The sequence below is a fragment of the Cetorhinus maximus genome, unplaced genomic scaffold (assembly GCF_964194155.1).
Source record: "Cetorhinus maximus unplaced genomic scaffold, sCetMax3.hap1.1 HAP1_SCAFFOLD_1578, whole genome shotgun sequence".
NCBI lineage: Eukaryota > Metazoa > Chordata > Chondrichthyes > Lamniformes > Cetorhinidae > Cetorhinus > Cetorhinus maximus.
In genome coordinates this window covers 1-15095 of record NW_027597518.1, presented here as the reverse complement: position 1 = coordinate 15095, position 15095 = coordinate 1, and the positions used below count along the sequence as shown (strand labels likewise).

Below are 15095 nucleotides of genomic sequence, written 5' to 3'. Positions count from 1 at the left end.
AGACTGAGGGGCGACCTGATCGAGGTGTACAAGATTATGAAGGGCATGGACGGGTGGATAGGGAGCAGCTGTTCCCCTTAGTTGAAGGGTCAGTCATAAGGGGACACAAGTTCAAGTTGAGGGGCAGGAGGTTTAGGGGGGGGGATGTGAGGAAAAACATTTTGACCCAGAGGGTGGTGAGGGTCTGGAATGCGCTGCCTGGGAGGGTGGTGGAGGCGGGTTAGCCTCACATCCTTTAAAAAGTACCTGGATGAGCACTTGGCATGTCATAAACATTCAAGGCTATGGGGCCAAGTGCTGGTAAATGGGATTAGGTAGGTAGGTCAGGTGTTTCTCACGTGTCGGTGCAGACTCGATGGGCCGAAGGGCCTCTTCTGCACTGTGTGTGTGATTCTGTGATCCTCCGATCTCTCCGGGACTTGGTCATTCTCTCCACGCATATTGCCGATCGTCTGTCTCCCTCTCTAACCCCAGAGAGATACTTCCATGTCTCCCTCGTAGATATTGACCAATTCCCATTGCCTGAAAACTGACCGATCCCCACCCCCAACCCCCAAGACCCCAGCTTTATGTTCAAGGGGTGAATCAAGGGTGGACCCCAGGAGACGGTTTCGCGCACACACAAAACAACCCGAGCTGGGGCGGGGTGGGGGGGAGCATTCGGCCTATCAAGACCGTCCCAGCATTGAGCAGACCTGCACCCCACCCCCCAACTTTTTCGCATTTTCGTTCATGGGGTGCGGCTGTCGCTGGCCGGGTTTAGCGCTTTGTTGCCCGTCTCTCGCAGGGCCTTGAGAAGGTGCTGGTGAGTTGCCTTCTGGAGCCTCTGCGGGGGCGTGGGTACACACCCTCAGCTCGGTGAGGGAGGGAGGGAGGGAAGTCCAGGGTCTGGACCCAGAGGCAGCGAAGGGGACGGCCGATATCGTTCGAGGGCGAGTGACTTGGAAGGGGAACCGGACCTCACCCCCACCCCCAGCACATCCGCCACTCCATTCGCCCGCCCAGATTGTACATTCCGCACCATCGCTAGTGACTAGCGGCCCAGCACGCTTAAAGGGCAAGTGTAGACACTCGCGCACAGGAACTTGTGTAAAATAACACTGCTTACGTATGTACATAAGCATCTGCAGTGGCTGACTATGACTGTGGATATAAAATGATGCTGGGTGGATGGATGCAATGACTCCTGTACTCCAGTTTTGCTGAAATATATTCTGTAAGTTTTTTTTTTGTAGAATTCGCATTATGGGAAACTTTTGAGGGAATTTTAATTTCCAATGCATTACATGGTTCCTGAGGTCTGTTGGCAGTGTCGGAACTAAGCAGGCATCGCTGGGAGTGTTATGTGTATGTGTGTGCATGTGCTCGATTCATTTTAATTCTGGGAGCAGGAAAAGGCAAAAACGACCCTGTACGCGCGGGCATTACCAGAGCACGTGGCAGTAGCCCCGTTCAATCGATCGCAGCTGATCCCGCTGATCCAGGCTCTCGCCGGACAGACCCACAGGTGGGCCTCGGCGCCGCTGCACTGGACCATGCTCAGCCAGATGGGTTTCTGGATGTCGGCGAACTGCGACGGGTCCATTTGCCCCTTGGCAAAACCGCAGCCAAGCTGCCTGCAGACCACCTGCACGTCCGTGATGCCCCAGAATTCGCCGCACACCGAACCCCAGGTTGCGTTGTAGTACACCTGAACGGTGCCCGAGCAGTCGTTCTCTCCGTTGACTAAGCGGAGTGCCACGTCATCTGCAAGAGAGGAAACACGTTAGCCCGGCCAGTTGGAAATTAGCCCTCTGGGGAGATGGTGGTGTAACGTAACATCACTGGGCTAGTAATCCCAAAGTCCCAGGCTAGTGGTCTGGTGGACGTGAGTTCACCAGCAGCCAGTGGGGATTGATACTCAACTAATAAATCTGCAATTCTAAAGCTGGCCTCGTTGCTGTTAACCGTCTATCAGCAATTGTTGCAAAATCCTAATAGCCTTTAGGGAAGGACATGCGCTTTGGGTTTGGCCTACATGTGACTACTACAGTATGGTTGCTTGAAATGTTCAAGGGATGGGCAGCTCTGACTGAGATGAATCCAAAATCTGCCCCTATTTCGCCTTATCCCTAGTACAGAAGTTGGGTGGGGTGGAAAACACGAGTTATACTGCAACTAGAGTGCTGGAGACAGTTCTGGTCACTATATGACAGGAAGTACGGTGCAAGTAAGGGGACTGAGGAAGGGAATTGGCATGTTGGTCTTTATCACAAGAGGATTCGAGTCGCAATTGCAGATGTTTTGCTGCATTTGTGCAGAGACACAATTGTGTCTTGGCTTGACCACACCTGGAGTATTGCCTAGAGCTTTGGCTTCCTTACCATCGAGTTATGCAGCACAGAAGCAGGCCCTTCAGCCCATCATGTCCATGCCAGCCATCATGCACCTAACTATTCTAACCCCATTTTTCCAGCACCTGCTACGGCTTTTCAAGCGCTCATCTCAACACTTCTTATGAAGGATGTAATTGCCATCGAGGGAGTGGGGCCGAGGGGCCACGGACGAATTCCTGGGATGGCGGGATTGCCTCGTAAGGAGAGATTGAGGAGTCGGCGCATGTGCTCCATAGGGTTTAGAAGAATGAGAGGTGTTCTCATTGAGGGACCCAACATTCTTACAGGGATCAAGGGGGGAGCTCAGGACATATTGATAAAGATGTCATGGACGCAACGCAAAGGGAGTGTTAAAGGCTAAAGAAGGTGCTGATAGCGCGTAAAGGTAAGATAGCAGAATGCGGTAATAGCAGTTCAACACGCTATACTAACACACTTAACACATTCAATGATGCAGGAAGGATGATTCCCTCTTTGCTAGGGAGGGCGGGTGTCTAGAACCAGGGGACACAGTCTCAGAACAAGGGGTTGGCCGTTAGGATTGAGATGTAGGTGAATTTCTTCACTCAGGGGGGGTGGTAAGCCATTGGAATTCTCTACCCCAGAGGGCTGAGGAAGCTCAGTCATCGAGTATGCTCAAGGCAGAGGTTGATAGATGTCCAGGTACCAATGACATCAATGGATATGGGATTAATGCGGGGCAATTGTGTTCAGGTAGATGATCAGCCCTGACCTAGTTGAACGGCAGAACAAGCTCAAGGGGCAGAATGGCCTCCTCCTGCCCCTATTACCTATGCGACCCATATTTGCTTTCAATTGCTTTATCAACACAATGGGCCACCTTCAAAGGTACGTGAATTTGACCAGCAAGGTGTATCCTCCCACCAGGTGCTCAGCCTCGTACAATTCATCATATATTGTCTTCCTGTGTTAGTCCCTCCCAACCGCAGCACCGAACACGTCTCCAAATTCGATCCCATCTTCCATCCATCTGCTCAATTCACCCTTCATCATCAAGAAGGCAAGAACTGGAAACAGAGCAGGCCATTCGGTCCATCGAGCCTACTTCATGGCTGATCCGCTTGTGGCCTTAACTCCATTTTCCTGCCTTCCCCCCACACACCACCCCACCCCCCCCCACTCCCCCCACCCACCCCCCAATGATGCTTGACTCTCTTGCCATCCAAAAATCTGGTCTAACTCAGCGTTGGATATATTCAGTCAACCAGCCTCCTGTGCCCTCTGGGGAAGAGAATTCCAGAGACTAACTGAGAGAAGCAATTCCTCCTCACCTCCGTCTTAAATGGGAGACCCGTTAATGTTAAACCGTGCCCCCTGCTTCTCGACACCCCCGCGGGAGACAAAAACCTCCCGGTGTCTACCTTGTCAATGCCCCCGCAGGATACCATGTGCATCAAACAGATCACCTCTCATTCTTCTAAAACCCAATGAGTATAGGCCCAACGTGCTCCACCTTTCCTCATAAGACAACCCTTTCATCCCAGAAAGCAGCCTAGTGAAAATTCTCTGCACTGCTCCCAATGTAAGTATACCCGTCCTCAGGCAAGGAGACCAAGGCTGTACACAATACTCCAGGTGTGGTCTCACCAACGCCCTGTACTGTTATACCAAAACTTCCCGACATTTATATCTCATTCCCCCTTGCAATAAAGGGCAAGTAACATTTGTGCCACATCAGTGCCAGGCAATGACCATCACCAACAAGAGAGAATCTAACCATCGCCCCTTGACATTCAATGACGTGACCATCGCCGAATACCCAACCCTCAACGTCTACGAGATGTGCTGCAGGAACCCACCAAGGCTCCTGAGGCAGCAGCTTCCAATCCCATCGAGAAGGACAAGGGCAACAGACACATGGGGAACACCACCACCTGGAAGTCCCCCTCCAAGCCACTCACCATCCTGACTTGGATATATAATCAGCCGTTCCTTCACTGCCGCTGGGTCAAAATCCTGGAACTCCGTCTCTGACAGCGGTGTGAGCAATTCGGTCAATAAATGCTGGCCTTGCCGCTGACTTCCTATCTGCTATAGCTGCATGCTAACCTTGTGTGATTCACGCACTAGGAAACCAAGTTCCCTCTGTACAGTAGCATTCTGCGACCTCTCTCTATTTTGGTAATGTTTTGCTTCTCCATTCTGCTTCTAAAATGGACAACCTCACTTTGTACTCCATTTGCCAATGTCTTGCCCACTCACCTAACCCCCGCAGACTTTTCATTTCAGTCTGTTTTTAAACTCAGCAGCTTTGGCTGCAATACAGTCAGTCCCTCCATCCAAGTCATTCATATCGATTGTAAATAGCTGAGGCCCCAGCAACAATCCCTGCGGTGCTCCACGAGTTATGGTTTGACAACCAGAAAATGGTCCATTTGTCCGGACTCCCTTGTTTCCTGTTAGTCAGCCAATCTCCTATCCATGCTAATATATCACCCTCTGCCCCCATGGTCTTTTATATTGCGCTCTTTATCAGGCACATTATCAAAATCCAAGGTCACCACATCTACTGGTTCCCCTTTACCGCCCCTGTTTGTTACATCCTTAAAGTGCTCCAATTCGTTTTTCAAAAACTATCTCCCTTTCGCAAAATCTTGTTGATTCTCCCGGATTGCATTATGATTATCTAAAGGCGTGCCTACTCAGTCATGGATTTCGCATTTCCCCAGCTGTTAAGACTAACTGGCCTGCAGTTCCCTGCTCTCAGCCTCCCTCCTTTCCGTATTAGTTGTGTTACAAATAGCCGTTTGGCGATACAGAACTTGAACATGTTGCTGAAAATAAAGACATGTTATCCATTCTTTACATCTCGCACTCCTCGGGGCAACTGTCCTGTTGGGCGCAAGATGAAATGTTTCGACAGAATATATTTTCTCAGCAAGTCTCACACTTTCGGCTTTCCAATCCGCTGGGGACTTACCAGAATCTAGGTGGAGCTTTGCAAGATTGCAACCAATCCAGCCACTATCTCTGCAGTCATTCCCTTTAGGATCATAGGGTGTGGTCCACCAGGTCCAGGAGCCTTGCCCTCCTGAAGTCTGCAACTATGCTAATGACTATCCGGGGATAAAGGTTAAACGGAGATCCATGGGAAATCAGAAGAACGAGGGGAGATCTTATTGAAACATGGAAGGTCTTGAGGGAATTGGAGCGAGCGGATACTGGGAGAATATTTCCTTTCATCTGGGAAACTAGAACGAGGGAACATGTTTCAAGAACACTAGGGTCTCTCTGTCAATTACAGAGAAAAGGGGGTGTTGTTTCCTCTCTCTGAGAGAAAGTAGAGTTCTCTTCCACAGGAGGTAGTGGAGGCTGGGCGTCAACATTTATTCAAGGCTGAGTTACATCGTTTTTTATGATGCGAGGGGGTCAAACATTAACGGGGGGTGGGGTGGGGGGGAAGACAGGAAAGTGGGAAATGACCAGTTGAACCATGATCTTTTGAGTGGTGTTGCAGGTTCAAAGGACTTACTCCTGCCTCCTAGGCCATATGTCCCTATGCTCACGCTTTCTAATGCCCCCCTCCTCAGTCTCTTCACTCCCGCTGATGCCAAGGCAGCCGAATATTAATATTGGGGCACTATATCGAACAATCTAACATACATGTTCCACGTATTGGACAGTACTTACTGCAGCCAATTCGGTATGAAGGTGTTTTTGCAACTGCATGAAATGGCTGAACTGCTGCCATCATTTCTATCACGATGATTGTCATCGAAACCCATCTGCTTTACTCATACCTTTAGGGAAGGAAACCTGCTGTCCTTACCTGCTCTGGCCTGCGTCTGATTCCTCAGGTACGGAGGCAGTCCATGTCCAAATGCAGCAGGACCTGGACCAATATCCGGACTTGTGCTGACAAGTGGCAAGTAGCACTCGCGCCACACAAGTGCCATCTCCAACACCAGAAAGTGCAGCCCATCGCCCCTGAACTTTCAATGGCACTACCATCGCTGAATCCCCCACCAACAACCTCCTGGGGGGGTTACCATTGACCAGAAACTGAACTGGGACCAGCCATATGAATACTGTGGCTACAAGAGCAGCTTAGAGGCTGGGAATCCTGCGGAGAGTCACTCACCCACTGACTCCCCCAAAGCCTGTCCACCATCCACAAGGAACAACTCAGGAGGGTGATGGAATACTCCCCACTTGCCTGGACGAGTGCAGCTCCCACAACACTCAAGAAGCTCGACACCGTCCAGGACAAAGCAGTCCCGCTTGATCGGCACCTCATCCACAAACATTCACTCCCTCCACCACCGACGCACAGTAGCAGCAGTGTGTGTACCATCTACAAGATGCACTGCAGGAACTCACCAAGGCTCCTTCCACAGCACCTTCCAAACCCATGACCTCTACCACCTAGAAGGACAAGGGCAGCAGACACACGGGGAACACCACCACCTGGAAGTTCCCCTCCGAGCCACTCACCATCCCGACTTGGAAATATATCGGCCGTTCCCTTCACTGTCGCAGAGTCAAGATCCTGGAAAACCCCTGACCCAGCCAGAGACGCCCGCCTGGAATAAAGAGCAGCCGGTGGTGCTCAGCGCTACTCACCGATCACCGTAAGGTATATGGGGTCACTGCGGGAGGAGTTGAAGTGCTTTCCAACGATGTCTGCCTGGTACGAGCAGGAGTAGTTGCCTTGGTCCTCTTTCGTGATGTGGTGAAGTTTGAAGTGGGAGCGGACCAGGCGCGAGGAAGCAATAGTCGTGCTGATGAAGTTCTGGTCGTTGTCCTTGTACAGGTAGAACTTGGCTCCCGAGAAGTAGTTGGGTGCCTCGCACAGGATCTCAACGGACTGTCCTTTCATTAACCTGCTGGAATCCCCGCTCACACTGATATCCGGCGTCACGAGGTAATCTGTACCAGGAATCAGATGGGGAAAAGCATTATTCCGGTAAAAACACGTGGGATAAGCAGCCGAAAAAACGGGGCATTGTCAGAGATCCAAAATCTAGACAGATAGGTAGACAGATGGATAGACAGATAAATAGACAGATAAATAGACAGATGGATAGACAGATGGATAGACAGATAAATAGACAGATGGATAGACAGATGGATAGACAGATAAATAGACAGATAAATAGACAGATGGATAGACAGATGGATAGACAGATGGATAGACAGATGGATAGACAGATGGATAGACAGATAAATAGACAGATAAATAGACAGATGGATAGATAGATGGATAGACAGATAAATAGACAGATAGATAGACAGATGGATAGACAGATAAATAGACAGATAGATAGACAGATGGATAGACAGATGGATAGATAGATGGATAGACAGATGGATAGACAGATGGATAGACAGATGGATAGAAAGATGGATAGACAGATGGATAGACAGATAAATAGACAGATGGATAGACAGATGGATAGACAGATGGATAGACAGATGGATAGACAGATGGATAGACAGATGGATAGACAGATGGATAGACAGATTGATAGACAGATGGATAGACAGATGGATAGACAGATAAATAGACAGATGGATAGACAGATGGATAGACACATAAATAGACAGATAGATAGACAGATGGATAGACAGATGGATAGACAGATAAATAGACAGATAAATAGACAGATGGATAGACAGATGGATAGACAGATGGATAGACAGATAGATAGACAGATGGATAGACAGATAAATAGACAGATGGATAGACAGATAAATAGACAGATGGATAGAGAGATGGATAGACAGATAGATAGACAGATGAATAGACAGATAAATAGACAGATGGATAGACAGATGGATAGACAGATGGATAGACAGATAAATAGACAGATAGATAGACAGATAGATAGACAGATGGATAGACAGATGGATAGACAGATGGATAGACAGATGGATAGACAGATGGATAGACAGATAAATAGACAGATAAATAGACAGATGGATAGACAGATAAATAGACAGATGGATAGACAGATAAATAGACAGATAGATACACAGATAAATAGACAGATGGATAGACAGATGGATAGACAGATAAATAGACAGATGGATAGATAGATGGATAGACAGATGGATAGACAGATGGATAGACAGATGGATAGAAAGATGGATAGACAGATGGATAGACAGATAAATAGACAGATTGATAGACAGATGGATAGACAGATGGATAGACAGATGGATAGACAGATGGATAGACAGATAAATAGACAGATAGATAGACAGATAAATAGACAGATGGATAGACAGATGGATAGACAGATAAATAGACAGATGGATAGACAGATGGATAGAAAGATGGATAGACAGATGGATAGACAGATAAATAGACAGATGGATAGACAGATGGATAGACAGATGGATAGACAGATGGATAGACAGATGGATAGACAGATAAATAGACAGATAGATAGACAGATAAATAGACAGATGGATAGACAGATGGATAGACAGATAAATAGACAGATGGATAGACAGATGGAAAGACAGATAAATAGACAGATAAATAGACAGATAGATAGACAGATAAATAGACAGATGGATAGACAGATGGATAGACAGATAAATAGACAGATGGATAGACAGATGGATAGACAGATAAATAGACAGATAAATAGACAGATGGATAGATAGATGGATAGACGGATAAATAGACAGATAGATAGACAGATGGATAGACAGATAAATAGACAGATAGATAGACAGATGGATAGACAGATGGATAGACAGATAAATAGACAGATAAATAGACAGATGGATAGACAGATAAATAGACAGATGGATAGACAGATAAATAGACAGATGGATAGACAGATTGATAGACAGATGGATAGACAGATGGATAGACAGATAAATAGACAGATGGATAGACAGATGGATAGACACATAAATAGACAGATAGATAGACAGATGGATAGACAGATGGATAGACAGATAAATAGACAGATAAATAGACAGATGGATAGACAGATGGATAGACAGATGGATAGACAGATAAATAGACAGATGGATAGACAGATTGATAGACAGATGGATAGACAGATGGATAGACAGATGGATAGACAGATAAATAGACAGATGGATAGACAGATAAATAGACAGATGGATAGACAGATTGATAGACAGATGGATAGACAGATAAATAGACAGATGGATAGACAGATAAATAGACAGATGGATAGACAGATAAATAGACAGATGGATAGACAGATTGATAGACAGATGGATAGACAGATAAATAGACAGATGGATAGACAGATAGATAGACAGATGGATAGACAGATTGATAGACAGATAAATAGACAGATAGATAAATAGACAGACAGATAAATAGACAGACAGATAAATAGACAGATGGATAGACAGATAAATAGACAGATGGATAGACAGATGGATAGACAGATAAATAGACAGATGGATAGACAGATGGATAGACAGATGGATAGACAGATAAATAGACAGATGGATAGACAGATGGATAGACAGATGGATAGACAGATTAAATAGACAGACAGACAGACAGACAGACAGACAGACAGACAGACAGACAGACAGACAGACAGACAGACAGAGAGATAGATAGATAGATAGATAGATAGATAGATAGATAGATAGATAGATAGACAGATAGACAGATAGACAGATAGACAGATAGACAGACAGACAGACAGACAGACAGACAGACAGACAGACAGACAGACAGGCCCCAGGCAGCATCTGTGGGGAGAATCACAGAGAAACCGTGCAAGGGAAGAGGGGGTGGTGGAGGCAGAGCTCAGCCTCCCTCTTCAGGTGGACGATGGACCAGAGGAGAATGAGGGAGGATGGAGGGAGGCTTGAGCTAGTGAGCAAAACACTGCCATCACCAGCTACTGAGATTAACACACTCTACACCAGCCATCTGCTCGTCCCCAGTAAACCACTCTGAAATGCCGCGGCACATATATTTCCCTGGATAATTACTTCATCTAAACTGCTTCTTCTTAATAAATTAGTAAACTATCTTAAAATTAATTATGAATAGCCTATTACGTCTATTAGCTAATTACCTATTAGTTCATTGCGAATAGCCTATCTTTAGTGCCTGTCCATCCCCAATTCAAAATCCAACTGAACTTTCATCATATTATCTGGTTCCCTCCACTGGCAAGAAATTGTTGCATTTCCTGATGCTGCAAAGGGCATTAGACAACTTTGGATGCATTAGATGCAGAGCGCTGAGGAAGAGTCACACGGACTCGAAATGTTAACTCTCTTTCTCTCTGTCTACACGTGCTGCGAGACCTGCTGACTTTGTCCAGCATTTTCTGTCTTCTTAAAAAAAAAAAATTCAGGTGCATTAGTTCTCCTTGAACACCTGCCTCCGATGGCGTAGATTGGTAGATCTGATTGAAACTTACAGAATACTGAAAGGCCTGGATAGAGTGGGACGTGGGGAAGATGTTTCCATGAGTAGGAGAGACTAGGACCCGAGGGCACAGAGTAAAGGGAAGACCTTTTAGAACAGAGATGAGGAGAAACTTCTATAGCCAGAGAGTGGTGAATCTATGGAATTCATTGCCACAGAAGGCTGTGGAGGCCAGGTCATTGAGTGTATTTAAGACCGAGGATAGATAGGTTCTTGATTGATAAGGGGATCAAAGGTGACGGGGAGAAGGCGGGAGAATGGGGTTGAGAAACTTATCAGCCGTGATTGAATGGCGGGGCAGACTCGATGGGCCGAATGGCCTAATTTCTGCTCCTATGGTCTTATGGCTACTGGTCCAGTGACGGCTGCACTGTTCAAATCGCCATTATCCTCTTCAACACCCTCCTGGAGCATTCCAAGAACTCAGTGCCCCTCTGACAGCTGGTGCTACCACAATTTCCTCCACACTTGCCATTCGTGGCCGGGCACCCAAATGACCCTACCCACCCCCAACCCCACCCACCCCTCCCTCTCAATCTCTCCCACCTCTCCACTCCCCCCCTCCTGTTTTCTGACTTTGCTAAAGCATTGGTTTTGGGCACAACCCTTGTTGGCCTATCTTAACACCGTTGTGTGCTAAGGTGTCAAAACTGTGGTTGTGTTTTGAGTAGCGCCACAATGGAGGAGATGTCACATGGGTCACCCGCTCTCCACCAATCGCGATCGAGTAGCAGGCAGAGCGCAGAAACTGGCATCAGATGCAACACCGCTTCTTATGACACGCGCTTAAAGCCTAGGGAGAGGCTCCTTCGGGAAGCCAATCACAAAAATGACTCTGGAACCAACCAACGGGAGATGGAAAGCCTCCACATTGCTGCCTCCATTTGTCTGGGGTGTGGGGGCTGTGGTTTCGGACGGATGTTTATGCATTGCAAGCAGGAAAGGCTGGCAGGAACAGGTAAAGGACAATCAGTAGGAAGGAACGTAGGATGTGAAGAAGACATAAGGGGTGCGCAAAGCTAGGATGAGTGAGCGGGGGCCGAAATTTGGCAGGTGGAGTATAATGTGGGAACACATGAACTCATCCACTTTGGCAGCAAGGCTACAGAAGCAGCACATTACCTAGACGGAGAAGAGGTCCCAGAACTGTGAGGATACAGAGGGATCTGGGCGTCCTGAAGTAGGTGAAGTTAGTATACAGGCACAGCAAGCGATTGGGAAGGCAAATGGAGCGTTGTCGTTTATTGTAAGTGGAATGGAATCTGAGGATGTTCTGCTCCAGTTCTACAGTGTATTGGTGAGACCACATCGACAGTGTGCTGTGCACAGTTTTGCTCTCCCTGTTTAAGATATAAATGCGTCAGAGGGTGGCTGATTCTTGGGGTGCAATGGTTATATTATGAGGAACAGTTGGACGGGCTGGGTAAGTATCCAGTGGAGTTTAGAAGAACGAGAGGTGATCTTATTGAAACATATAAGTTTCTGAGGTGGCGGTGGGGCTGCTCGATAGGGTGGGGAGGCTGAGAGGGTACTTCCCTTGTGTGGGAGAAACCAGAACGAGGGAACGCAGTTTAAAAATAAGCGATTTCCCGTTGAAGACGGAGATGAGAAGAACTTATTCATGTTTTTCCTGTCTCAAAGGGTTGTGAGTCTGTGGAACTCTCGTCCCCAGACAGCAGTGGGAGCTGGGGGTCAATGAATGTTCATAAGGCAAATGCAGATCGATTCTTGACTAACAAGGGCATCAAAGGTTACAAGAGATCGGCAGAATGTGGAGTCGAGGCCACAGTCGGGATTTCAATGAATGGGGGAGCAGGCTCGAGGAGCAGAATGGCCAACTCCTGCTTCTAGTTCACACTGAACAGCTTGGTCATGCTCATCTCAATCGATTGTCCCAAAGTCAGACTCTACTCCTCGTCTCTAGCGCGTGGAGTGAGCAGGTCACACCCTATATTGGGAACATCTGTGCCAGAATTGCTTTGTTCTCTCATGAGATGTGCCCAGTGTTGGCAAGGCCAACCCAACCCTAATCGCCCTCGACCTCCATGGCTTGCCCGGCCACTTTCAGAGGGCCGCTAAGGAATGTAAGCTTCTACCCTTGCTGCCAAAGTGGACGAGTGCACAATTTTCCCACATTATACTCCACCTGCCAAATTTCTGCCCCCCCGCTCACTCAACCTAGCTTTGCGCAACCCCTTATGTCTTCTTCGCATCCTACGTTCCTTCCTACCACGCTGCTGTCGATCTGGAGTGACGAGTCGCCCAGACCCGGGTGAGGGGGACGCCAGATCTCCTTCCCCGAAAGGACGCTGGTGAACCAGATGGGATTTTGGGGCAATCGATGATTAGTTTCGAGGGTCACCCTTACTGGGAACAGCTTGATATTCCATCTTCAGGCACTTAATTCCATTTCCACCAGCTGCCTGGTGGTATTTGAACCCACCTATCCTCAGAGCATTAGCCTGAATCTCTAACCCACTCCAAGGGGGTGGTGATGGCATAGTGGTACTGTCACTGGGCTAGTAATCCAGAGACACAGGGCAATGCTCTGGGGACCTGGGTTCAATGAAAAATCAGATGATGACGGTGAAACCATTGTCGATTGTTGCAAAAGCCCATCTGGTTCACTAATGTCCTTCAGGGGGAGGGAATCTGCCCTCCTTACCTGGCCTGGCCTACACGTAACTCCAGACCCACAGCAATGTGGTTGTCCCTTAAATGCCCGAGGGTGAGAGTGTGGCGCGAGCTGCCTTCTGACGTGGTAAATGCGGGCTCACTCTTAAGTTTTAAGAATAAATCGGATAGATACATGGATGGGAGAGGTCTGGAGGGTTATGGACTGGGTGCAGGTCAATGGGACAAGCGGAATAATATTTTGGCACAGACTAGAAGGGCCGAATGGCCTATTTTTCTGTGCTGTAGTGTTCTATGGTTCTATGGATGATCAATAAATGCAGGAATCTTATAAAAAGGGCACCTTGTGGTGCAGTTGTCATAAGGCTATTAATGTACATAACATAATTGGAAAACATTTTTCTTTTAAAATAGAGGTTTAGTCTGTGGGTGTGTCTTAATTGGATTAAAACCAGCTAGTCTGGGTGCTTTGATGTGGACTAGTTTTGAGATGTAAACAGGGCGGTAGAGGTGCATTTGCGTTTCTGAAAATAGAATTCAAGAAGTGGGGTGAATTCTGGCCCCTAGGCAGCAGAGACCAAGCAATATGTTTACATTACTAATAAAATAGGTACTATGAAAAGGGTTTTATTGTTAGAAGAGGCTGGTGATACAATGAGAATTTACATTCAACGGGTTGTGCTAGGTATAACAAGACCACTGCCTTGTGCGTGTGCAGAGCAGGGGCAATGTGAGATCAAAAGCAGCTGTAAGCCTCCAACTGGCCCCACAGGAACCAAAGTGAAAATAACCTCATTTTGAACTTGTAAGGTGAAAATGCTTTGCTTGGTGTCTGGCTAAGCCTATGGGTTGCTGTTGCCTTAATGGAGATTAGTTTGGGAGTTTGTTAAAAGTTTGATGATCGTAGCAATTTGCAGCCATGTGTATATATTTAACGTGGGCAAATTAATAAAAGGTTTCATTGAGCTTCATGTAAAACCTCTCCAGAACTGGTGGTCTGATTCTTGACTTTAGAGTCGCATCTCAAATGTAACACTTAAAATGATAGGTAATGACAGTTCTTTAAAGTTTCCCTCTGGGATTTTTTTATTTTAAAATAACTCAGTTTTTAGCAACTGCGTCAGTCATAATACAATGGACAACAGCCCTGCTGCTGAAGCTGTGGGTTCAGGACTCACTCCGCGTGTGTTCAGGACTTTGCCGCACTGATACTGGTTGAGTACCAGCAGGTAAACCCTTCCAGCCTGTGTAAGAGCGGAAGAGGTTCCCGGCCAACCATGAGATAAGAACAAAATAGGAGCCTTCACCAGCCACTCTCCATAGCTACAACCGGCATGTAATGCATGGTGCCATAACCGCTGGGGTACCGTGAGGGCGGCCAGTTGGCTGGGGTGGAGAGATGAGGGCTAACACCGGGGTTCAATCCACCCCCCACCCCACTCCAGCTGCCTGCCTCCGAGCTCCATCTCCAGCATCGGCTCTGGACAACTGGTCATCTCCCGACTGGGCACTTTACAGCCTTCCGGACTGAATATTGAGTTCAACAGTTTTAGATCATGAACTCTCTCCTCCATCCCCACCCCCCTTTCCGTTTCTTCCCCCTCCTTTTTGTTTTTTCCAATAATTTATATAGATTTTTCTTTTCCCACCTATTTCCGTTATTTTTAAATGTATTT

At 47.3% G+C, this 15095-nt stretch overlaps 1 protein-coding gene across 1 annotated transcript in view; it reads right to left on the bottom strand.

Annotated features, from left to right (window-relative positions):
* LOC144676413 (scavenger receptor cysteine-rich domain-containing protein DMBT1-like) overlaps positions 1-7265 on the bottom strand; it is a gene marked incomplete at its 5' end in the record, with an annotated part of 50491 nt that extends 43226 nt beyond the window's left edge. Inside the window, 2 exons of the mRNA XM_078536833.1 lie at positions 1429-1746; positions 6960-7265. Of these exons, the coding sequence (XP_078392959.1) occupies positions 1429-1746; positions 6960-7265 (624 nt within the window). The remainder of the gene's footprint in view (positions 1-1428; positions 1747-6959) is intronic.
* Positions 7266-15095: the final 7830 nt, after the last annotated feature.